The sequence below is a fragment of the Panthera uncia genome, chromosome B1, assembly GCF_023721935.1.
Source record: "Panthera uncia isolate 11264 chromosome B1, Puncia_PCG_1.0, whole genome shotgun sequence".
Lineage (NCBI taxonomy): Eukaryota > Metazoa > Chordata > Mammalia > Carnivora > Felidae > Panthera > Panthera uncia.
The window spans coordinates 158,215,116-158,242,475 of record NC_064811.1 but is presented as its reverse complement, the minus strand read 5'-3'; the positions used below and the strand labels follow the sequence as shown (position 1 = coordinate 158,242,475).

Sequence of the window (27,360 nt, the reverse complement as noted above, 5' to 3'; positions counted from 1 at the left end):
CATCATATATTTGATTTTTGTGTGTGTGTGTTAAATTTTTATTTTTAAATTTTTTTAATTTTAATTTTTTTAATTTCAATTTTTCTACCTCATTAATTCCTTTTCTCCCTTCAAAATGACAAAATGAAGGAATTCACTGGAAAAGAAAGAGCACGAAGAAACGACAGCTAGGGATTTAACCAACACAGATACAAGCAAGATGGCTGAACCAGAATTTAGAATCACAATAATAAGAATACTAGCTGGAGTCAAAAATAGATTAGAATCCCTTTCTGCAGAGATAAAAGAAGTAAAAAATAACCAAAATGAAATTAAAAATGCTGTAACTGAGCTGCAATCACGGATGGCTGCAGCAGCGGCAAGGATGGACAAGGCAGAACAGAGAATCAGCAATATAGAAGACAAACTTATAAAGAATAATGAAGCAGAAAAAAAGAGGGAGATTAAGGGAAAAGAGCACAATTTAAGAATTAGAGAAATCGGGGCACCTGGGTGGCTCAGCCGGTTAAGCGGCCGAATTAGGCTCAGGTCATGATCTCACGGTCCATGAGTCCGAGCCCCACATCAGGCTCTGTGCTGACAGCTCAGAACCTGGAGCCTGTTTCAGATTCTGTGTCTCCCTCTCTCTGACCCTCCCCCGTTCATGCTCTGTCTCTCTCTGTCCCAAAAATAAATAAACGTTAAAAAAAATTAAAAAAAAAAAGAATTAGAGAAATCAAGGACTCATTAAAAAGGAACAACATCAGAATCATAGGGGTCCCAGAAGAAGAAGAGAGAGAAAGGGTTATGTGAGCAAATCATAGTGGAAAACTTTCCTAACATGGGGAAAGACAGATATCAAAATCCAGGAAGCACAGAGAACCCCCCATTACATTCAACAAAAACCGACCATCAACAAGGCATATCATAGTCAAATTCACAAAATACTCAGACAAGGAGAGAATCATGAAAGCAGCAAGGGAAAAAAAGTCCCTAACCTACAAGGGAAGACATATGAGGTTTGCAGCAGACCTATCCACAGAAACTTGGCAGGCCAGAAAGGAGTGGCAGGATATATTCAACGTGCTGAATCAGAAAAACATGCAGCCAAGAATTCTTTATCCAGCAAGGCTGTCATTCAAAACAGAAAGAGAGATAAAAAAGTTTCCCACACAAACAAAACTTAAAGGAGTTTGTGACCACTAAACCAGCCCTGCAAGAAATTTTAATGGGGACTCTCTGAAGGGAGAAAAGATGGGGGAAAAACAAATAAATAAAGACCAAAAGCAACAAAGACTAGAAAGGACCAGAGAATGCCACCAGAAACTCTACAAGCAACATAATGGCAATAAATTCATATCTTTCATACTCACTTTAAACGTCAATGGACTCAATGCTCCAATCAAAAGACACAGGGTAACAGAATGGGTAAGAAAACAAGATCCATCTATATGCTGTTTACAAGAGACCCACTTTAGACCTAAAGACACTTTCAGATTGAAAATAAGGGGATGGAGAACCATCTATCATGCTAATGGTCAACAAAAGAAAGCCGGAGTAGCCATACTTATATCAGACAATCTAGACTTTAAAATAAAGACTGTATCAAGACATGAAGAAGGGCATTATATCATAATCAAGGGGTCTATCCACCAAGAAGACCTAACAATTGTAAACATTTATGCACCTAATGTGAAAGCACCCAAATATATAAATCAGTTAATCACAAACTCATCGATAGTAATACCATAATAGTAGGAGACTTCAACACCCCACTCACAGGAATAGACAGATCATCTAATCAAAAACTCAACAAGGAAACAGTGGCTTTGAATGACACATTGGACCAGATGGACTTAACAGATATATTCAGAACATTTTATCCTAAAGCAGCAGAATATACATTCTTCTCCAGTGCATATGGAATGTTCTCCAGAATAGACCATATACTGGGACACAAATCAGCCCTAAGTAAGTACAAAAAGATCATACCGTGCATATTTTCAGACCACAACGCTATGAAACTTGAAATCAACCACAAAAAATTTGGGAAAGGTAACAAATATTTGGAGACTGAAGAACATCTTACTAAAGAATGAATGGGCTAACCAAGCAGTCAAAGAGGAAATTAAAAAGTATATTCCTAAACACCACAACCCAAAACCTCTGGGATGCAGCAAAGGAGGTTTTAAGAGGACAGTATATAGCAATCCAGGCCTTCCTAAAGAAGGAAGAAAGGTCTCAGATACACAACCTAACCTTACACCTCAAAGAGCTGGGAAAAGAGCAACAAACGAAATCCAAAACCAGCAGAACACAGGAAATAATAAAGATAAGAGCAGAAATTAATGCTATCGAAACCAAAAAAAGCAGAACAGATCAATGACACCAGAAGCTGGTTCTTTGAAAGAATTAACAAAATTGATAAACACCTAGCCGGTTTGATCAAAAAGAAAAAGGAAAGGACCCAAATAAATAAAATCAAGAATGAAAGAGGAGAGATCACAACCAATACAGCAGAAATAAAAACAATAATAAGACAATATTATGAGCAATATATGCCAATAAAATCAGTAATCTGGAAGGAAAGGACAAATTTCTAGAAACATATACACTACCAAAACTGAAACAGGAAGAAATAGAAAATTTGAACAGACCCATAACCCATAAACAGACCCATAAAGTAAAGAAATCGAATTAGTAATCAAAAATCTGCCAAACAACAAGAGTCCAGGGCCAGATGGCTTTCCAGGGGAATTCTACCAAACATTTAAGGAAGAGTTAACACCTATTCTCTTGAAACTGTTCCAAAAAATAGAAATGGAAGGAAAACTTCCAAACTCTTTCTATGAAACCACCATTACCTTGATTCCAAAACCAGACAGAGACCACACTAAAAAGGAGAACTATAGACCCATTTCCCTGATGAACATGGATGCAAAAATCTTCAACAAGATATTAGCCAACCGGATCCAACAACACATTAAAAAAATTATTCACCACGACCAAGCAGGATTTATACCTGGGATGCAGGGCTGGTTCAATACCCATAAAACAATCAACGTGATTCATCACATCAATAAAAGAAAGGACAAGAACCATTTGATCCTCTCAATAGATGCAGAGAAAGCATTTGACAAAATACAGCATGCTTTCGTGATAAAAACCCTCAAGAAAGTAGGGATAGAAAGAGCATACCTCGAGATCATAAAACCCATATGTGAAGGATCCACCGCTAATATCATCCTCAATGGGGAAAAACTGACAGCTTTCCCCCTAAGGTCAGGAACAAGACAGGGATGACACCTCTCACCACTGTTATTCAACATACTATTGGAAGTCTTAGCCTCTGCAATCAGACAACACAAAGAAATAAAAGGCATCCAAATCGGCCAGGAGGAGGTCAAACTTTCACTCTTCACAGATGACATGATACTCTATATGGAAAACCCAAAAGATTTCACCAAAAAACTGCTAGAACTGATTCATGAATTCAGCAAAGTTGCAGGATATAAAGTCAATGTACAGAAATCGGTTGCATTTCTATACACCAAAAATGAAGCAACAGAAAGAGAAATCAAGGAACTGATCCATTTACAGTTGCACCAAAAACCATAAAATACCTAGGAATAAATCTAACCAAAGAGGTGAAAAATCTATACACTGAAAACTATAGAAAGCTTATGAAAGAAATTGAAGAAGACACAAAAAAATGGAAAAAGATTCCATGCTCCTGGATAGCAAGAACAAATATTGTTAAAATGTCGATACTACCCAAAGCAATCTACATATTGAATGCAATCCCTATCAAAGTAACACCAGCATTCTTTACAGAGCTAGAACAAATAATCCTAAAATTTGTATGGAACCAGAAAAGACCCCAAATAGCCAAAGCGATCTTGAAAAAGAAAACCAAAACAGGAGGCATCACAATCCCAGACTTCACACTATACTACAAAGCTGTAATCATCAAGACAGTATGGTATTGGGACAAGAACAGACACTTAGAGCAATAGAATAGAATAGAGAACCCAGAAATGGACCCACAAACGTATGGCCAACTAATCTTTGACAAAGCAGGAAAGAATATCCAATGGAATAAAGACAGTCTCTTCAGCAAGTGATGCTTGGAAAACTGGACAGTGACATGCAGAAGAATGAACCTGGACAACTTTCTTAAACCGTACACAAAAATAAACTCAAAATGGATGAAGGACCTAAATGTAAGACAGGAAGTCATCAAAATCCTCGAGGAGAAAGCAGGGAAAAACCTCTTTGATCTTGGCCGCAGCAACTTCTTACTCAACATGTCTCTCTCTGGAGGCAAGGGAAACAAAAGCAAAATTGAACTTTTGGGACCTCATCAAAATAAAAAGCTTCTGCACAGCAAAAGAAACAATCGGCAAAACTAAAAGGCAACTGACAGAATGGGAGAAGATATTGCAAATGACATATCAGATAAAGGGTTAGTATCCAAAATGTATAAAGAACTTATCAAACTCAACATCCAAAAAACAAAGAATACAGTGAAGAAATGGGCAAAAGACATGAATAGACACTTCTCCAAAGAAGACATCCAGATGGCCAACCGGCACATGAAAAAATGCTCAACATCACTCATCATCAGGGAAATACAAATCAAAACCACAATGAGATACCACCTGATACCTGTCAGAATGGCTAACATTAACAACTCAGGCGACAACAGATGTTGGCGAGGATGCGGAGAAAGGATCTCTTTTGCATTTTTGGTGGGAATGCAAGCTGGTGCAGCCACTCTGGAAAACAGTATGGAGGTTCCTCAAAAAACTAAAAATAGAACTACCCTACAACCCAGCAACTGCACTACTAGGCATTTATCCAAGGGATAAAGGTGTACTGTTTTGAAGGGGCACATGCACCCCCATGTTTATAGCAGTGCTATCAACAATAGCCAAAGTATGGAAAGAGCCCAAATGTCCATTGATGGATGAATGGATAAAGAAGAAGTGGTATATATATACAATGGAGTATTACTCGGCAATCAAAAAGAATGAAATTTTGCCATTTGTAACTACATGGATGGAACTGGAGGGTATTAAGGTAAGTGAAATTAGTCAGTCAGAGAAAGACAAAACTCATATGACTTCACTCATATGAGGACTTTAAGAGACAAAACAGATGAACATAAGGGACGGGAAATAAAAATAATATAAAAACAGGGAGGGGGACAAAAACAGAAGAAACTCATAAATACGGAGAACAAACTGAGGGTTACTAGAAGGGTTGTGGTGGGGGGATGGGCTAAATGGGTAAGGGGCATTAAGGAATCTACTCCTGAAATCATTGTTGCACTATATGCTAACTAACTTGGATGTAAATTTTAAAATATAAAAAAGAAAATTTAAAAAAAAAGAAAAAAATCTCTACAGAATATATTATAATGAAATAACAAGTCTTGGGACAAGAAGAAAATGTAGAGGCTTTTGTTAGGCAGAATTCTAGAGGTGGCTCACTAAGTTCCCCATACCTTGGTTATTCAAATATTCTTCAAAGTACTGAAAAGATTTCCCAGCTCCAAATCCGTTGACCTTAAAAAACAAAGTTTATTTTTGGTGGGCCTGACTCAATCAGATGAGCCCTTCAAAAGTAGAGTATTCTGGGGGCACCTGGGTGGCTCAGTTGGTTAGGCATCTGACTCTTAGTTTTGGCTCAGGTCATGATCTCACAGTGTGTGGGTTCAAGCCCCACATCAGACTCTGCAGTGACAGTGCAGAGACTGCTTGGGATTCTCTCTCTTCCTCTCTCTGCCCATCCCCTGCTCTCTCTTTCTCTCTCTCTCTCAAAATAAATAAACTTAAAAAAAAAAGTATTCTGCTGGTGGCAGAAAAGGAAGTAAGAGAGAGTCAAAGCCTAAGGAACAGTTCAACGCCCTTTTTCTTTGAAAATGAAGGGAGGTACATGAGAAATAATGCAGGCAGACTCTAGGAATAGGGAGGGACACTTAGCAGACAGCAAGCAAGTAAATAGGTACCTCAGACCTACAGTTGCAAGAAATTAGATTCTGCTTACAACCTGAATGAGTTAGGAACATAGCCTGGCCTTCAGGCCTTACAGTCAGTCTTGTGAAAACCCAGCCAAATCCACCTGGATTTCTAACTTACAGAACTTTGACATAACAAATAAATATTGTCTTAAGTCACTAGGGTGTGGTAATATGTTATGCAGCAATAGAAATACAACAGATAAACTACAGATAAACTCCTATTAGCCATTAAGGAATAAATGTATAAACACACTAAGAGAAGATTTATCATCATCTTCTAGCAGTAAATGCCAGACTACAATGACATATCTTCAAATAGTCAAGGCAAAATAACTCTCAAATTAAAAGTTCACACTTCATAGACTCTTATTCAAGAATGAAAATAAAGATAATTTCAGGTGGGTAAGATAAATAACTTACTACACAGACACTCACTGATGGAAATTCTAAGAGACGTACTTCACCAAAAGGGAGATTGAACATAAAAAGATGGAGTGAAATTCAAAAAAGAATAGTGAGCAAATAAAGTGGTAAACATGTAGTGAAATCTTAGTATGTTTTGACTAAATACAATAATGACAATGATGACTTGTTTGCAGGAGGTTAAAATTCAGGAGTAACTAAATATCAAATAATAATAATAAGAGTGAATAAAAGATTATAGGGTTAAATGGGCTAAGATGTTCTTAGAAAACTGTAAATGCTCATTATAGCTGAAGTTAACATTTAATATCAAAAATTAAATAATAATACAATTCAATCATTAAATAATATCACTAAAAGAATAAAATTAGAACATGTAATGACTAAATTAATAGGAGGAAATAAAAAACAATGAAAGTACAATTGATACAATAGAGTACAAGAAAGTAGAAAAATAAAATACTGGAAAAGTATGAAATATAGAACAAAAAATAATAAAGTGGCAGAATTTAGTCTAAATACATCAGCAAACATGCAAGTATATACACATATTAAATTCAACTATTGAGAAACTCTTGAGATTATATATGTTTAAGCTCCATTGGCAGGTTGTTTTTAAGAAACCACCTTAAATAAAAGATTGAAAGCAAAAGAACTGAAAAATTGTATCATATAAATCTAACAAATAGAATGTTCACACAGCAATTATAAAACAGTGAGGGCTGAATTTATGGGTAAGAAACACTAATGGGGACAAAATACTAACAGCACAGTTAGGTCAATATAATTAGTTCTTCCCAATCCATAATTATTATAGATTTTACCTGAGCTCAGTCATGTACAATCTATGAAATGTCAGGTATCTGCTTGTTTATTTACCCAAGCAATACATGAATACAACACAAGTTGGGCTATTTCTAGGCACTATACAGTCTTTTTCTTTACTAATTATGTACATCTTATTTCTTACTAGAGTTGGATATTTTAGTCCTTGTTTTCTCAGAGTAGGCTTCCAATAACATTTATTAAATGAATAATAGACTAATTTACTAGAAATTAAATTGCTATATATATTAGTAGCCTGGTTTTCAGTGCATTACTTTACTAATTGCAGCTGTTCAAACAGTATCTAAAAATTATGAATTATTAATTCGTTCTTAATTTACAACATATATTTTAAGACGCCTTTTAATTTACTTACCTGCTAGCATATGTGTGAGTGCTGCCTTCTAACCTGGATATTTAAAAAAATGGAAAATTGTGTCTCATGTTAGTCCTAAGAAAGTCTTGCCAACTACATGAATAAAAGTCAGACCATCTTATAAACAGTACTACCTCTCTTACAAGACTAGTTACCAATAAAGAAAATAATGTTCAAGGTCACTGAACAAAGACAGAAAAAAATAATACTCTTATTTACCCATATACCTCATCCACAAAGAGTGCAAATTTCAAATCCCACAGTGAGGAGACTATCAAATAGGCACAAATTGTTTTTTCCTTATTGCTTCTGAATACAGAATACAGATTTGACCCTGAATGCCTGATTCTGACCTTCATGCCCCAACCTTTAACTTTTATTCATTGATTTAAAAAAAAATGCTACATTTGTGAATTTAAAAAAAAAAAACAACAACAACCATACTGACTTCTAGACAGTCTGGCAGAGTGAGGTGGCAGGGCAATTTCTTTCCCCTTTCCTTCCATTCCTCATAACAGAGGAACTGCTGAAAAAAATAACGCAAACATTTAACACATAACTGATATTAACAACAAGAAAAGACTTCTCCCAGTGCTAATAAAAATGAAGAAACTGAGAGTTCAAACGGTAAACAGGAGCTAATACTCAATAATTTCAGGGGTATCTAAACCAGTAATAACACTTTTGGGGCTAGAGATTTAATAGCTCTTTCTTAGAAGGAGTTCAAGGCCTTTGCCTCATGGTGGGAAAACCATGAGATCCTTAATTAAACCTGAGAGCCATGAAGAGCCATATCACCCATGAAACAGGAATAATAAAAATTCTGACTAGTGGCCTTTGGAATGCTGGAGGGAAATGAAGATACGAAGATGGGGAAAAATGTATCATTGAAAGAAGTAGGAATCCAAGCCTTTGAAAAGTATAATTTTAGGACCCCAGTTCACACTCCCACAAATTCTTGAACAATTACATGGCAATTATTTTAAATATTTTTGCTTGATAAAAGAAGCAAAAGTGAAACAATCCACATGTATTTTTCTTCAACACAAACATGCAGAATTCTCACAGGAAAACAAAAGACATTGAAGATCAAAGAGTCTGATTACAAACCACTGAGAGCTAATGTGAACATCCACAGCAAAACAATGAATTCACACACCAAAAAACACAAACGATTAAAAAACTTTAATGTAATAATATTCAAAATCTCCATAGAGATCTTTGCAAGAATAGAATCCATAAATCCAGAACAGGACAGTGATGGCAGAAGAAATGGTAAAGTGAAATAAAAAAATCTAACACAATGTGAGGTGTTGAGACAAATACAAAAGTACGGTTACAGACTGTAAAGGCATACTTCCAATTCTGACCAAAATGTAGTTACAGACTTGATTTATCCTCCTGCCTAAAATAACTAAAAATATGGACAAAATATATGAAACCATGATTTTCAGACATTAAATATTAGGCAGCACAGGACAGTGATCTCTGATAGAGGGGAATAAAAAAGGTGAGACCTACTGATTGACCCTTCTTACTGCCTGGTGAGAGTTTTCAGCCTATAGTACATCCAGGGGGACCCAGACAAAGCCCAGAAATCTCCCTGAGTTGAGCTATTAGAATTGGGAGTCTTGGGAGGCCAAGGCAGCTAGAATTCACAGGGAAAACTCCAGAAAGGGAAAGAGCTGTACACAGAGAGCTCCTGAGATCTGTGGAAGATCCCTCTTGTGTCTTCTGCAAAGTACTGATTATTGAACACACATGAGGAAACTACCTAAGCCAGAGAAATATTATTTGAAATTGAGCAATCTTTTGTGTTCACATAGGGACAGGAAAAGCTTATGTTCCCACCACCTGAGTTTCAAACTATTATGCTATGGAGAATTGGGTAGAGTTACTCAAAAGGGTATTGCCTCAGTAATGGTGACTGTTTTGATCCCACTTAACAAAGCATTAAAAACAATGGTGTTAGACCAATTGGATATTCTTACACAGAAAACAACCACTTTATCCATACCTTTTAACACATACAAAAGTAAACTCAAATCATATATAGGCCTAAATGCAAAACCTAAAACTATAAAACTTTAGAAGAGAATTTTTATGAATTTTGGTTAGGCAAATATTTCCTAGACACAAAACCAAAAACATGATATATAAAAGAAGAAATTCATACATTGGATTTCATCAAAATTTAAACTTTTTGTTCTTTGAAAGGATAAAAAAAATAAGGTTTAGACTACTCCTAATCTACATATTTGCAAATCATATATATAATAAGACTTATATCCAGAATATATACAGAACACTCAGAATGCAATCATAAGAAAACAACTCATTTAAGAATGACCACAAGATCTGAACAACTCAGGAATAAAAAAGATAAGCCAACCAAAAAATGGAGCCTTCCAGCTGGAACCACCATCTTCCATAGTTTTTCAAAATGACCAACACAAAGGGAAAGAGGAGTGGCACCAGCTATACATTCTTTGCGCCTTTTAGAAAACATGGAGTTGTTCTTTAGCCACACATGTGAATCTACAATTAATATATTTATAGACATCAAGAGAATGGGCACAGTTCAAAACAGAATGTCCCACAAATGTTAACATGGCAAAATTGAGTCTACAATGTACCTAGCATGCTATGATTAAGGGAAAAATTCATGCCAAGAGAATTAATGCACCCAATGAGCATATCAGGCACTCTAAAAGCCAAGAAAGCCTCCTGAAATGCGTGAAGGAAAATGGTCAGAGAAAGAAGGAAGCCAAAAAGAAACGTACTTGGGTTCCACTGAAGCACCAATCTGCTCCACCCAGAGGAGCACATTTTGTGAGAATCAACTGAAAGGTGCCTGAGCTGTTGGAACCCATTCCCTATGAAATCATGGCACAATAGGTACAAAAATAAATAAGTAAAAGACTTCTAAACTGTAAGTTAATTAATTAATTGCTTAATTTTAAAATGGGCCAAAGATTTGCACACACACTTCTCCAAAAAAGTACATATAACAACAAAAAAACACAACTGACAATTTCGTTAGTCATTAGAGAAATGTGAATTAAAACCACAATGAGATGCCACTACACACTATCAGAATTGTTAAAATTTTAAAAATAAATATATTACCATATCAAGTGTCAGCAAGAATGTGGAGGAACTAGAATTCTCACATTCTAGTGGCTGGAATATAAGATGGTACAACTGCTTTGAAAAACAACTCAGCACTTTCTTTAGAAGTCAAATATATCTACCATATTGCCCTACCATTTTATTCTTGGGTATTAACCCAAGAAAAAGAAAGCACATATTCCCAGAGATTTGCATATAAATGTCCATAGTGGCTTTACTTATAATAAGCTAAAATATGGAAACAACCCAAACATATATCAACCAATGAATGGATAAACAAATTATGCTGTATTTGCACAACTGAATACCTATCAGCAATAAAAAAAGAAGTACTGACATACATCAGAACATGAATGAATTGCAAAATAATTACAGTGATAGAATAAACCAGACAAAAATAAAGAGCACATACTGTAGGATTCCATTTATATAAAATTCTAGAAAATGCAAATTAAACTATACTGACAGAAAGCAGTTCAGCAGTAGTCTGAGGATAAAGGAGATGGAAGAGGCAGGAGTGGAGATTACCAAGGAACACAAGGAAGCTTTTGGGCATGACAGATATCTTCATAACCTTGATTGTGGTGATGGTTTCATGAGTTTCATGGGTGTTACTTTTCAAACTATCAAAACATACCAGATTATGCGCTTAAAGCATATGCAATTTACTGTATATCAATTATACCTCAATAAATCTGTATATTTATAAAAAAAAAAACAAGCACATAACAACATAGATGAATCTCAAATGCATTATCCTGAGGGAAAGAAGGCAGACTCAAAAGACTACATACTGTACAATTTCATTTATACAAAGTTCTGGAATAGGCAAAACTACAGCAAAAAATACAGATCTGTTAGTGAGAGGAGCAGGAGGTGGAGTTAAGGGAATTTGCGGGGTAATGGAATTGTTCTGCATTTTATTGCAGTCATGGTATGCATATGGATTTGTTACTATGTATTTGTTAAACTCAGAGAATCACACACACTAAGAATATTAATTTTACTATATGTAAAGTATAGCTCAGTTTTTAAAAGCCTCATTCTAGTGTCAAAAGGATAGAAAAAATGGAGGAGGAAGTGGAGGAGAAGGTGATTAATGAAGAGAAGGAAAACAACCATCATCATCACCACCACCATGAATGTCAGAATAGAAAACCCTAAAATATAGGACTTGCAGAAAGATAAAAGAGAGAGGTAAGAGTCAATCATTGAAGAGATCATTGAGAATTTTCTAAAATTGAAGAAAAACTTTATAATTAAAGATTATGCTGAGTTCAGAGCTGGATAAATAAAAACAAATTCATCACAACAGGTAATAATTTAATAACATAAGACTTTGGACAGAAGAATACTTGGGAACCTAACTTAAAGAAGAAATACAGTTTAAGCATAAGGTAAAAATAAATTAAGTCGGCAACAGACATCAACAACAGTACATGCCAGAATTCAATGGCATATCACAAGAGGGCTTACAGAAATAATTGTTCGCCTAAAATTCTATACCCATACAAGAGTGAAAATGAAATAAAGCCATTTTCAGGCATGTAAGTCAAACAGATTAGCACACATAGACAATCACTCTTATAACTACTAAAATTTGTACTTCCTAAAAATAAAATCAAACCTTGCATGAAAAAAGCAGGATTCCAAAAAGAATGGTGATGATTGTGGTATCACAAATGATGCGATTAACTTTCATAATACTATACACTCACACACACACACACACACACACACACTCAGAAATGTGTGCATGCAAATGCTGGTAAATATGAATAAGGCCTATAGTTTAATTAATAATACAGTACCAATACCAATTCCGTAGCTGTGAAAATGCACTATGTTAGTGTAAGATGTTATTGTTGCCAAAAACCAAATGAAGGATATAAGGAAACTTTTTATATTTCTTAAACTATTTCAAAACAAAAAGTTTAAAATAAAAGAATAGTAAGCAAAGACTTGAGAAATATAATAGGAAATCCTATTAAGTACTGACTAAATATAACAACAACAACAACAACAACAACAACGAAATAACGCTTATTTGGAGAAAGGTGAAAAGCCAAATTACAAACAGATTGAAGAAGAGAGGTTAGTGTTAAAGGGCTGAGATCCTTGTGTTATTGAGAGGACTACAAATGATTAAATTTAGACATTTTATAACATTATCTATAAATACTAAAATTTAAAGAAAATCATATAAAAATAAAAACATTAAAATTTACCAAGTAATAGAAGAAAAGAAGAGAACAGGAAAAACACAATAAAGAAAACTGATTTGAGGGAAAGGAAAAAAACATGCAAAAAAAAGACGGTAAATAAGAAAAAATAAAATGGTTAATTTCAGTCTAAATTATATGCCATCATATATGAAGCATATAAGCATAACAAACTCCACTGGTGTCTTCCATATAAAGGCCATTTACAAGATACCTACTAAAAACAAAGAAAGATTGAGAATAAAGGATGAGAAAAGACATACTAGGTAAGCCTAAATATCAAAGATCATGTCGGCATAGCAATATAAAACAGTGAGAATAGAATTTAAGATAAAATTATTAATGATAAAAATATAATATGCCAAGAAATCACAACTAAACTGAACATTATGCATTTAGTCACTTCCTCAGAATATATAAAGCAGAAGTGTCAACAATCAGAAGGAAAGCCATGAAATATTGAAAAATTTTATGGGGAAGGGGGGGAATGCCAACATGTGAAAAAATGATTTGAAACAACATAATTAAAAAGTTTGTTTTCAAAATGAAAACAACAAACATGTTATGTCACAATAATTGAAGCATACATACAACCATACAAAAATTGACTTTCATTCTGGTTCCAAAATTTAAGAATAAATCATAGAAACAAGTCTCCCAAAAAGGTAATGAAATTGGAAACTATTTTTTCAGCAATATAAATCAATCTATAATTGGAAGCTAAAGACTACAATTTATTCATAATTTAAACAAGAAATCATACTACAAGTTTCTAACTTTTTGAACTCAATGTCAACTGTACATTAAAAACTGAATATGTCTCCCTCTCTCTCTGCCTCTATCCCGCTCACTCTCTCTCTCTCTCTCTCTCTCTCTCTCTCTCTCTCAAAAATAAAACTTAAAAACTGAAGACTGTACATGAAATCATATAAAGGGGAAAGTTTTAGCTTTAAAAGTATATGTTGGAAATAAAAAAATGTTGAAAATTAGTTTTTAAGAAAAGCATTAGACTCAAGAAAGCTAAAATTAAAATAGAGCAAAGATAAACAGAGTAGAAAGGAGGAAAAGAACAAAACTTAAGGATAGTAAACACTAAGGAAATATAGAGATCTCAACAAAACCAAAAGTTATATTTTTCAAATTATCAATAAAGTAGAAAAACCTCTGAGAAAACTGCTCATGAAAAATAAAAAGGGAAAAAGAAACACATAAGCAAAATCAGAAGAGGAAACAAATCTATAAAGCGAAATATTTAAAATTATATATAATTCCAAATAATAAAGTATTAATATATAATTCCAGATAAGGCACATGGATACAGCCATATGTAAGCAAAAATATTTAATACCTATCAACTTTCAGTGTAGAGGCTGTTCTCTGCAGAGAGGGAGATAATACTAGAAGGGGATTTCAGCCGTAAATGCAATAGTTTATCTCATAAAAGAAACAAGAAAAATATTAACATTTGTTTATTTCCACTGATGGGCAAATGAGTATGTCACCATGTTCTCTGATTTTGTGTTTGAATTACTTTTTTTAAAAAAATTAAAATATGCTACAGGCTAAATTATAAACTTGCTGAATACCTTACCCAGAGAATATTTTTAAAGTTATTTCTTAGATGAAACAGCAACAAAACCTGAAATATGTAATCTGTGATAAGGACTAGAAGGGTGCCTGGGTGGCTCAGTCGGTTAAGCCTCCCACTTTGGCTCAGGTCATGATCTCATGGTTTGTGAGTCCAAGCCCTCCATCAGGCTCTCTGCTGTCAGCGCAGAGACCACTTTGGATTCTCTATCTCCCTCTTCCTCTGCCGTGCACTCCCTCTCTCTCTCTCAAAAATAAGTGAACATTAAAGAAAAAGGACTAGAAATCTGCATTTCTAATAAATATTTCTGGTGCTTCTCCTGTAGGTAACACAGATCACAATTTGAGAACCACTTAAGTATTTGAAAGCAATACATAGGGATACATTTGAGTTTTTCCTCTGTTAATTTCCAAGGCAATGACTTTGGCAAATTATTTAAACTACACTCCCAAATTTTTGCATCTTTAAAGTGGGGATATTCAAAACGATCTCACACAATTGAATATTTATGTAGTACTCAAAATCCCTGCAAGATGTAAAGTATAGTTGCTGCTCATGATACTGCCTTATATATGGCTAGAGTCAAATGGTACTAAAGTTTAACTTCAGAACACAAATTCAATTTACTCGCTACTCAAGGATTCCTCTTCCTTGGTGAACCACTTTTTTGAACTCTTCCATGAAACAATAGCTATTATGGTTGCTATGATGAGAATAGGCAAAGCAATGTAGAAACCTAGAAGCCACCGGTTCTTTTCAGCCTTCCTAAAAGCTCTTTCCATGATTAAACCTAAAATAGAAATACATTAAAAATCAGAGCCAAAAAATTAAACCATCTACTTTTATTTTCAAGTTGCAGCAAACCAATTTTTGTTGTTATTCAAGAAACATGGAAAAATAATAATATAATTATATAATACTTAGAACTCTCTCTACAACCTCTCATTCTAAAACATTATAAAACAAGTTCCAGGAAATTCCAACGTATTCTACATCATACAGCAGCTGTAGCAAAATCTCACTATAGCACTCTAAGTTGGACCAAAAACTTCAACAATATATAAAGTGGGATCATGTAATTGCAAGGTTATCCAACAAATTTACAATATAGTCTAAAGGAAAAAGTCAATGACATCAGTAAATAAAAATTTTAAAAGATACTGTCAGTTTCAATCATGATATTGAGAGTAAATATTGGAAGAGCAAGATTAAGAAGATATATTTGGTTTTCATTTCTTGAAAATAAGCCTATTTACCTTTTAATTGCAAATATTGGCCTCTAGGTGATAGAAATCTAACTTTGTTTTTGTGAAGATAAGCACTTTGATAATTTATTAACTGAATACGTAAAGATATTAGATACTTGCCCTGTTTCTCAGGCAAACTAGAAGCTTCTCTGCCACGCGTTTCACAAAATGGAGGCCGGTAGCCTTCAAAACAATGGCACGTTTTATTGGAAGTGCACACCTAGGATCATTTTAAAAAATTCAAATGATCATTTAAAACTATTTTCTCGTGAGAAGTAAAATTATCAGATGGATCATCAAGCTTACTTTTGCATTTTGATCTAGTGTAATTTTATTTATTTACAGAGCTAATCCTACAAATAAAATAGTTTGGTTTCTAATGCACACACAAACACACCCACAAATAGTTGGGTTTTTTTAAGCTACAGAGGCTGACAGTATTTGCATTGAGAAAAATTTTAATATTTCAAATATTCACCTGAAAACTTAGTTTTCAATTTCAGAAACACACCCTCAAATTCTAATGAAAATAAGACCTTTCCAGTGGTGTCCTGGAGCCACGTAGTATAGCTCCAGAGCTGAATGTGCACATCTCTTCCTATCTCCAAGTTCAGTGGCATGCCATAGCTTGAAGTATTTGCAGTTGCAAATGAGCACCTTCCCAACTGCCCTACTCCAGGATTGGGTTGTGTTTTGTTTGCTTGATTTTTAATCCAAGGGATTTTGTACTTCAAGAGGCCATCAGATACTTAGGTTAGGAACTGATGGTTTCTTAAATAAATAAATAAATAAATAAATAAATAAATAAATAAATAGTAAACACCTTTATGGTACTTACTAGGTGTGTGTCTCTATTGTGAACACTTTCTATAGATTTATTTATTTAATCCTCACAACAGCCCTGTGAGGTTGGGACTATTATTATTCCCACTTTATAGACGAAGACCCCAAGGCATAGATATTTAACTTGTCAAAGTCAAATGGCTAGTAAGTGATGGAACAAGGATTTAAACTTATGAGATCTGGTTTCAGAGACCTTGACCTTGCCCATTTGCTATGTTACCTCTCAAAATAATATAAAACATCTCTCAGTTTCTAAGATCTCAGTTTAACAACTTGGATCTCATCCCATGGCTTAAATGTATATGGGGGGGAAGTGTTGTGTTGAGGGTATCCATTACCCCAGCTTTTGTCACACCACCTTTAAGCTGTTTGAGTTTGTGTGTGTGTGTGTGTGTGTGTGTTCGTGTATTTTTATGCTGAAATACTTCACAGAAGTGAACTTGTCCTTCTTAGGAGATACATGTTGTCAGTTTGTCCTAATATTGTATTGTTATTTTTGGATCACTTGGTTAAGTTGCTGTCTTCCAGGTTTTTCCACATGCTTCCATTTGTAATTAATAAGTAATTTGTGAGGAGATAGTTGTTAGATTATGTAAGTATCTGGGTCCTCATAAAACTTTCACCCACTAGTTTGAGCATCCATTCATAACTATTTTACTCCATTATTCCTTCTATATTGATTACACTATAAGGAAGAATTTTCTTTTATCTCCATTTATTTATTCAGTTATTGCTATCAATAATATGTAATTGATATGGTCAGATGATTAATAACAAGAATGCCAAGACCACTCAATGGGAAGTCTTATCAACAGATGAGGCTGGAAGAACTGGATATCCAATGCAAAAGAATGAAATTAGACCTTTATGTACAAAAATTAACTCAAAATGGATTAAAGTCCTAACTATAAGACCTAAGACTATAAAACTCCTAGAAGCAAACACAGTGAAAAAGCTTCATGACACCGGACTTCACAATCATTTCTTGGACTAAAAGCACACACAACAAAAATAAAAATTGATAAATGGGTCTACAACAAACTTAAAAACTTTTGTGCATCAAAGGACACAATCAACAGTGAAAAGGTAATCTACAGAACAGGAGAAAAGATTTGTAAGTCATATATCTGATAACAAATTAACATCAGGAATACGCAACAAACTTACACAATTCAACAATAATTTTAAAAATTGGATAATTTAAATGGGCAAAGGACTTGAATAGAAATTTCTGCAAATATGATATACAAATGGCCAATAAGAATATAAATAGATGCTCAACATCACTAGTCATAAGAGAAATGCAAATGAAAATCACAATGATACCAAACTACATCCATCAGGATTACTACTTAAAAAAAAAATCACAAACAACAAGTGTTGGTGAAGATGTGTTGGAATCCTTGAACACTGTTGATAGGATTGTAAAACTGTGAAAATGAAAAACAGTATTGGAAGTTGTTTTTAAAAAAGAGAGAGAGAGAATGACAATATGATCCAGTAGTCCCACTTCTGAGTACATATTTAAAAGAACTAAAAGCAGAGTGTCAACATGAAATTTTCACACCTATGATCCCAGAAGTATTATTCACAAGAGCCAAGAGGTGTAAACAACCCAAATGTCCATCAACAGATTACTACATTAACAAAATGTGGTACATACATACAAGGGAATATTATTCAGTCTTAAAAAGGAAGGCAATTCCATCACATGCTACAACATGGATGAACATTGAGGAAATTATGGTTAACTGAAATGAGCCATAAATGAAAGACAAATACTGTATTACTCCACTTATGTGAGGTATCTAAAGTAGTCAAATTCATCAAAACAGAAACTAGAATGGGGGTTTGCAGGGCTGTTGGAATAAGAGAAAAAAGTTATCACTTAATTGTTTGCAATATTGTGATTTATAAGAAATATGTATTTGGTCATTCAGATGATCAAAACATATCTCTCTAATGTATTTGGTCTTCACCCACAATTCCTGGCTTACAGCTCCCAAAACCCTTAGAATTACCTGTGTTGAGAGAGAGATAAAGGTGTCTTTTGTTATGTGAAATAAGTAAGTTTTGAAGTCACCTAAGAATGGGAGCTGGTTGCCAGTGGAATCCATGTGATTCCAGGTGCCTGTGCCAATCTTCAGGGAGGAAAGAGGGCTAGAGGTTGAATCAATCACAATGGCTGATGATTTAATCAGTTGTGCCTATGTAATGAATCCTTCACAAAAAAAGAAAAAGAAAAAAAAGGATAGGTTTCAAAGAGCTTCTGGGCTGGTAAACATGTAGAGATTTGAGGACAGTGTGCATCCAGAGAGTGGCATGGAAGCTCTGCACCCTTTCCCTATATCTTGTCCTATTCATCTCCTCCACCTGGTTGTACCTGAGTTATATCCTTTTATAATAAAAAAGTAATCTGGTAGGCAAAATGCTTCTCCAAGTTCTGTGAGCCACTCTAGCAAATTAATTGAGGGAATTTTGGGAACCTCTGATTTATAGCCAATCAGGCTGGGGGCCGAGATGGCAGAGCAGCAGGGAACTTTTTTTGCTTCTCTCATCCTCGAACTGCAGCTAGATCAGCGCCAAACCATCTTGCATACCTAGAAAACTGATTTGAGGATTAACACAACAGTCTGCACAACTTGAACCACAGAACTCAGCAGGTATGCAGCGTGGAGACGTAAAATAGGGGAGAGAGAAGCCATAGAGGGTAAGGAGCTATTTTTGCTTGTGGAGAGAAGATGGAGACAGGGGGGAGAGTACAGGAAAAGCACTACCCCTGAAAGCAGCTGGAGAGAAACAGAAAGAGTGTACTGAACAAAAAAGGGAGAAAGGAAAAAAGGGAAAGGAGAAAGGAGAGGGTTTAAATTCCATTAAGACACTATAAACAGGGAGTGCAGAGTCTGAAACTCTGCAGCTTGATACCTGGCAGAGCTCTGATGGGAAGGGTGAATCCCCAGGAGCAGACAGTGAGGTCCGAGGGTTCCTCAGGCCACAAGGGGAGTGGCAGTACCCCTACTGAGAGGACATCTGGTAGAGGCTGTGTGGCCTCCCTACAAGGCAAAGTTCCCAGCAGACCCCAGAGAATAACCACATTTGCTTGTGTTGGAACAAGGACATTAAGGGTAAATCCTGGCACCAGATAGCTGTTGTGATTCACCACAACCTCTGAAATGCTGCTGCTATATAATTGCGCAAACTTTTTCTGGGGCAGGCTGACACCTGGCCACAGTCTCTGGGCTATGCAGCAGCACAGTCATGTACACGTACCAGATGGTGGGGCCAGCACCTGGCCATTGCTCGGTGAGACTCTCCCAGAGAGGTTCTGAGTGGGTCAAAGCCGCAGGGCCCTCAGAAGTAAGGGATTTGGAAACACAGCCCCATCTGAGATAAAACTCAGGAGGGAGGTGCCTCCTGGCAGATTGACCGCTTGGTCACAGACAGCAGAGGCAGGGAGTGGATGAAAGCAGGAGACAAAGGAGGGGTGCTTGATTGCCAGTGGGTGAGAGCACAGAGTTCTGATACTAGAGACTGGGTAGCTGGGTGACGCCATTTTTAACCTCTCCCGTGCATGCGCATACATGCCTACGTGCACCACAACAATCCACCCCAATAAACTAAGCAGCACTGTCTAGTGGAGAAGGAAGCCGCTACACCAAGCCCTGCCCAAATGGGTCAACTGCACTCTAGAGGAACACCACAAATCTCTCAGCCTGCTTAGTTTATGGACTATAAACTGCTTCATAGTTTGACTTCTAGGGAAAATTGGATGTAATTTCAATCATATTTCATTCTGTTTGCTGGTACATCTATTCAATTTTTTTTTCTTTTTCTTTGCTTATTCTTTGTGGGAGATGCAAGAGAGAAGCATCAAAGGAAAAGACTTCAAAAGGGAAGGGCTGGAGAAGGTGCAAGGCCTTAGGATATGTTTACATAGCTGACCGAGGCTGTGGCTGGTAAGGAATGCCTAGAGCCATTAACATTGTCCAGGGCCAGATCCTCCTTCACACCTGACCCTTCCTAGTGTTATAGAAACCAATTAACTCAAAATTCAACCTTGAAAAGTGAAACCATTAGATTAACACACTTGCTTAGCTGACTTTATGCACGTAGTCTTTAGCAATTATCCTAATAAAAAGAAGCTGCGTTCTGGAGTTGGGGCCTCATTCCGACTTGAGTATGAGAACCTTCACTTAACTGCAATTTGTTTGCAGACTCATCTTTTGCAACTCCAGCCATACTCCCTGCAACAATTCTTGAATACAGAAAGAGAAAAAATTTATTTTTATTTTCCGTTTTTATAAAAAATATTTTAATTTTTTTCTAGTATATTTTTTACTTTTGTAAATTTTAAATCCTATTTACTTTCATCATTTCATTTTGTTCTATTTTACTGTATTCATTTTTTAAAATTTTCAAACATTTTCCTTTTTCTTTCCCTTTTTTCTCTGTTCTGTCAAGCTTCTTTCAACAACCAGACCAAAACATACCTAGGAGCTCACATCCTTCCTTTGATTTTTTGTGTTGTTTTTAATTTTTTAGTTTTAATTTATTTTTTATTTTATTAATTCTTTTTCTTTCTTCAAAATGACAAAATGAAGGAATTCACCCCAAAAGAAAGAATAGGAACAAATGACAGCCAGGGACTTAATCAACACAGATACAAACAAGATGTCTGAATCAGAATGTAGAATCAAAATAAGAATACTAGCTGGGGTTGAAAATAGAATAGAATCCCTTTCTGTGGAGGTAAAAGAAGTAAAAGCTAGTCAGGATGAAATTAAAAATGTTGTAACTGAGCTTAAATAGATAACGCGGCGGCAAGGATGGGTAAAGCAGAGCAGCGAATCAGCAATATAGATGACAAATTTATGGAGAATAATGAAGTAGAAAAAAGAGGGAATACTGGTTCATGGTTTTTTTTTCAATCTTTTTAAATCTTCTTCCTTCAATTTAAATAGTTTCTATTGGTTTATCTTTAAATTTACTGATATCTTCTATTGTGTCTGTTGAGCAGTTAATCCCATTGATGGAATTTTTCATTTCAGTTATATTTTCCCATCTCTAGAAATTATATCTCCCATTCTCTTATTATTATGTTGATATTTTTTAACTCCATGAGAATATTTATAGTCCATGGGGGAGGGGAAGAAAAAAAAAAGAGGTTAGAGAGGGAGGGAGCCAAAACATAAGAGACTCTTAAAAACTGAGAACAAACTGAGGGTTGATGGGGGGTGGGAGGGAGGGGGGGTGAGTGATGGGTATTGAGGAGGGCACCTTTTGGGATGAGCACTGGGTGTTGTATGGAAACCAATTTGACAATAAATTTCATATTAAAAAAAAAGTTCCTATCAGGTAATTATATCATTTTAAACATTTCAGGGTACATTTTTATTGACTAATTTTTTTCTCCTTATAGGTTACATAATTCTCCTTCTTGGCATATTTCCTTATTTTTAAGAATTTTATGCAGGATATTATTGATATTGTAGAATATATAGATTTTATAGTTTCCCTTTAAAGATTGCTATACTTTGTGCTGGGAGACAGTTAAATTACCTGCAAAGCAGTTTGATAAGGATTATCTTTAAGTTTTTATAGGGCAGATTTAGAATATCCTTTTCTCTAGGGCTAACTTACTGCTACTGTTGCTAGTAAAACAACGACTTTTCTGATGTCTCCAGTGTCTGTTCCAAGTTTTCTATAGTTTAGTAAGTTATATAAACAGAAATGAATGTGCAAATATTATTAACTTCCCTACACATTAAATGTAATAGGGAAAGATCCCCATAAGCCATACAGAGAAAGACAGATACCATATGGTTTCACTCTTATGTGGATCCTGAGAAACTTAACAGAAACCCATGGGGGAGGGGAAGGAAAAAAAAGAGGCTAGAGTGGAAGACAGCCAAAGCATAAGAGCCTCCTAAAACCTGAGAACAAACTGAGGGTTGATGGAGGGTGGGAGGGAGGGGAGGGTGGGTGATGGGTATTGAGGAGGGCACCTTTTGGGATGAGCACTGGGTGTTGTATGGAAACCAATTTGACAATAAACTTCATATATTGAAAAAAAAATAGGGAAAGATCCCTAATCACACTAAAAACAAACAATGGAATATGAAGAAATAATTTTAACAAAGTATATTCAACATCACATGAAGAAAACCACAAAACTTTCCCAATATTATAACAAAGATTTGAATAAATAATCCGAGAGAATAGTTAGAAAACTTGACATATCTAATATTAATTTGTAATTGTTTTTTACCAATTGCTATAAAACATAAAATAGTATTATACTATTGTGAGAATAGTCAGGTCAATAAATAAGACAGCCATTATACATATCAGACAAATGATAATATACATAGCACCACATCTTAGACACCACATGGAAATTAGAAGCTTAGTGGGCAAAAGGTAGGAATAGTTTTCTTTCTTTCTTTTTTTTTATTAAAATATATCTATCAGGAGCACCTGGTGACTCAGTTGGTTAAGCATCCAACTCCTGATTTTGGCTGTCATGATCTCACAATTTGTGAGATTGAGCCCAATGTCGGGCTTTGAGTTGAGAGCATGGAGCCTGCTTGGGATTCTCTCTTACCCTCTCCCACCCCCTAAAATAAATAAATAAACATTAAAATATATCTATCAAGATGAGATTACAATTATAATTCTCTTATTGTTTTTTTAAATGAGAGGGTTTTTTAAGCTTATTTATTTTGAGAGAGAAGAGGGAGAAAGTGGGGGAGAAGCAGAAAGAGAGGGAGAGAACCCCAAGCAGGCTCCACACTGTCAGCATGGAGCCCAACATAGGGCTGGAAATCACGAACCATGAGATCATGACCTGAGCTCAAATCAAGAGCTGGATGCTTAACCAACTGAGCCACCTAGGTATTCTGAGGCTATAATTCTTTTATATGACAACCATAACACCAAACCAAATATTTCAACTATACAAACACAATACACATACAACATATTTTAGGTTTCTATTCTTTAAAATAGTATTTGAAAAAATTTTTTATAATAAATTGAACTTAGCACTGGATGTATAAATAAGGTTTTTTTAAGATTCATCAGTATCAAGAGTCAGTCAACATGGCAGAGAAGTAGGGGGACCCAAAGTTCCCTCATCCCTCAAGCACAGCAGTATTGAGGCCAGAAGACTGGAAATTCCAGGAATCTGGGCAATGGAGTGACAGAAACATATCTAGGGGCCCACAGGGACAACTTGGTGGGCCATAGGTGGATGACTGCGAACCGGGAGAGAGAAAAAGGGCGGTGTAGGCATGGAGGGGAGGGATCCCCTTCTGTGGAGAGACAAAAGTAATAGAAAGAGAGGTTGTGGAAGTGTAGGATTATATTTGGACAAGAGGAAAACCACAAACCAAGGAATGGAAAAAACAGAGAAAGAACCAATTTCTAACTGTGAGGCTTTCTCCGCCCTACTCAAGCACCTGGGGAGGAGGGGAACCAGCCTTGGGTTCCATAGCTAGCTCCCAGGTGCAGTTGGAGAGAGCAATCCTCTCCCTTGAGTGCTGTGGGAAGAAGGCAAACAGCCATTCAAAAGACAAAAGACCCTGCAGGCCCCTGCCACACAGAGGACCTTTGTAACAGTACCCAGAGTGACAGTACACTGGAACTGGGACACATGGAGTGGGATCCTTTAAGACACAGGGGTTTGAATCCCAGCCGAGTGCCAGGGAAGTGCAGGAAATGGTGGAGCGGACATAGAGGTCCACTTGCGCCCAGTCAGCACTGTGAGGAACTAGAGGCCATTAGTCAGTGGGCTGGGAAGAGTGGCACTTCTCTGGAACCAGGGTGCATGGAGTGGGATCCTTTCAGACATCGAGGTTTGAATCCCAGTCAAGCACCTAGGAAGTTCAGGAGACTATGGAGTGGAACAAAACCAGCCTGCTCCTGCCCATGTTGCACTGTGAGGATGATCTGAACAGATTGGTTTGGGACCCCTGGTCCAGGGAGGAGAGACTGGGGTGTCACCATTTTTCTCCCCATCACCAACAAAGCAGGGTTTCAGGGAACAGACAGTGGGCGCACAGTGGAGGCAGGACCTGCCTACACCAAACCATGTCTCTCTGTTCCTGGTAACTATGTATCTAACAGAGCAGGATTGACACTGACCAAACAGTCCCTCCTCCAGACCAGCGCAGGCACTGGTTCCAAGGCACCATCAAATATCAAGTATCGAGTGGTTTTACATTCTCTGATTTGGTTCTTGGTCAATTCTTATTTGTGTGTGTGTGCGTGTGTGTGTGTGTGTGTGTGTGTTCTTCCTTTTATTCCTCTTATTTCTTCCATTCTCTAGTCTGATTGTTCTGGTTGTTGGTTTGTTTAAGCAGACATTTTGAATCTATTCCTTTTATAGCTCTTCTGTATCTCCTTATTTATGTTCCTCTTTCTCTCTATGGACTAAGCCCTATAGTTTCTCTGATCCTCTGCCTGGTCAATTTTTTGTTTGTTTTCCTTTACCCCACCTCAGTAATTTCTCTCTTTCTATGGGACAAGGCCTCTTCCACCACCACCACCCTTTTTAAAAAAATTTTTTCCAGGGATACTTCAACAAATCAAAGCACATGTGGTGGAAGGACCAAACCACCACTACAAGTAGGGAGATAAAGCAACCAGAGTCTCAACAACAGACAGCATGAAACACACTCCAAAAATACCTCCTGAAGGGCCAGACCCTGGACAGCATTATGACCCCTTTTTAATATAGTAGTGCTTGCAGGAGCAGGACTCATAGCAAACTATTAAAACACAAAAGGGACAGAAAACTAGTCAATATTATGAAACAGAAGAATTCTCCTCAAAAGAAATTCCAGGAAGAAGTGACAGCTAGAGAATTGCTCAAAACAGATATAAACAATATAACTGAGCAAAAATTTAGAATAATAGTCATAATATTAATTGCTGGGCTTGAAAAAGCATAGAAGACAGCAGAGAATCTATTACTGCAGAGATCAAGGAACTAAGAAATAGTCACGAAAAATTAAGAAATGCTGTGAATGAGGTACAAAATAAACTAGATGCAGTGATAGCAAGGATAGAGGAGGGAGAGGGGAGATTAAGTGAAATACAAGATAAAATTATGGAAAATGATGAAGCTGAGAAAAAGATAAGAAAATACTAGACCATGAGGGGAGAATTGGAGAACTAAGTGATTCAATGAAACATAATATCTGTATCATAGGAGCTCCAGAAGAAGAAAAGAGAGAGAGAGAGAGGGGCAGAAGGTTTACCGGAAGAAATTATAGCTGAGAACTTCCTTAATCTGGGAAAGAAAATGGACATCCAAATCCAGAAGGCACAGAAAACGCCCTTCCGATTTAACAAGAATAGATCTTCTCCATGGAATATCATAGTGAAACCAGCAAATTACAAAGATAAAGAGAGAATTCTGAAAGCAGCTAGGGACAAATGGGCCTTAACTTACAAGGGTAGACACATCAGGGTACTAGCAGACCTATCCACAGAAACTTGGCAGGCCAGAAGGGAGTGGCAGGAAATATTCAATGTGCTGAATAGGAAAAACATGCATCCAAGAATCCTTTATCCAGAAAGGCTGTCATTCAGAATAGAAGGAGAAATAAAGACTTTCCCAGACAAACAAAAACTGAAGGAGTTCATGACCACTAAACCAGCCCTGCAAGAGATCCTAAGGGGGGCTTTGTGAGTAGAATGCTGCACAGACTACAAAGGACCAGAGACATCACCACAAGCATGAAACTGAAACATAACACAATGACACCAAATCCATATCTTTCAATAATAACACTGAATGTAAACAGACTAAATGCTCCAATCAAAAGACATATGTTATCAGAATAGATTTAAAAACAAGATCCATTTATGCTGTCTACAAGAGACCCATTTTAGACCTGAGGACACTTTTCAATTGAAAGTGAGGATGGAAACCATCTATCATGCTACTGGAAGTCAAAAGAAAGCTGGAGTAGCCATACTAATATCAAACTAGATTTTAAACTAAAGGCTGTAACAAGAGATGAAGAAGGGCATTATATCATAATTACAGCATCTATCCATCAAGAAGAGCTAACAATTGTAAATGTTTATACTCCCAACTTCAAAGAACCCAAATACATAAATCAATTAATCACAAACATAAGCAATCTTATTGATAGGAATGCCGTAATTGCAGGTGACTTTAATACTCCACTTACAGAAATGGAAAGATCATCTGGGAAAAAAATCAATAAAGAAACAATGGCCTTGAATGATACACTGGACCAGATGGACTTGACAGATATATTCAGAATCTTTCATCCAAAAGCAGCAGAATACACATTCTTTTCACATGCACATGGAACATTCTCCAAAATAGAATCATGTACTTGGTCACAAAACAGCCCTCAATAAATATAAAAGAGATAAGATCATATGTTGTTCTGATCACAATGTCATGAAACTTGAAATCAATAAGAGAAAATTTGGAAAGCCTCCAAATGCATGGAGGTTAAAGAACATCCTACTAAAGAAAGAATGACTCAACCAGGCAATTAAAGAAGAAATTAAAAAATATATGGAAGCAAATGAAAATGAAAACAGGACAGTCCAAACCCTTTTGGATGCAGGAAAGGCAGTCCTAAGAGGAAAGTACACTGTAGTCCAGGCCTATCTCAAGAAACAAGAAAAATCCCAAATACAAAATCTAACAG

General features: G+C 36.1%; 1 protein-coding gene across 5 annotated transcripts in view; it reads right to left on the bottom strand.

The window, feature by feature from the left end:
• Positions 1-27,360, bottom strand: part of LOC125923826 (disintegrin and metalloproteinase domain-containing protein 32-like) — a 181,006-nt gene that overhangs the window by 11,571 nt on the left and 142,075 nt on the right. Inside the window, exons 18-20 of one of the 5 annotated variants that reach the window (XM_049632435.1) lie at positions 15,938-16,037; positions 15,198-15,360; positions 7,629-7,661 (exon numbers count right to left, since the gene is read on the bottom strand). The exons of 1 other annotated variant lie outside the window; for it this stretch is intronic. In XM_049632435.1, the coding sequence (XP_049488392.1) occupies positions 7,629-7,661; positions 15,198-15,360; positions 15,938-16,037 (296 nt within the window). Of the gene's footprint in view, positions 1-7,628; positions 7,662-15,197; positions 15,361-15,937; positions 16,038-27,360 lie in introns of those variants that run through there. 3 more of the 5 variants (XM_049632436.1, XM_049632437.1, XM_049632438.1) reach the window with 3 other exon arrangements.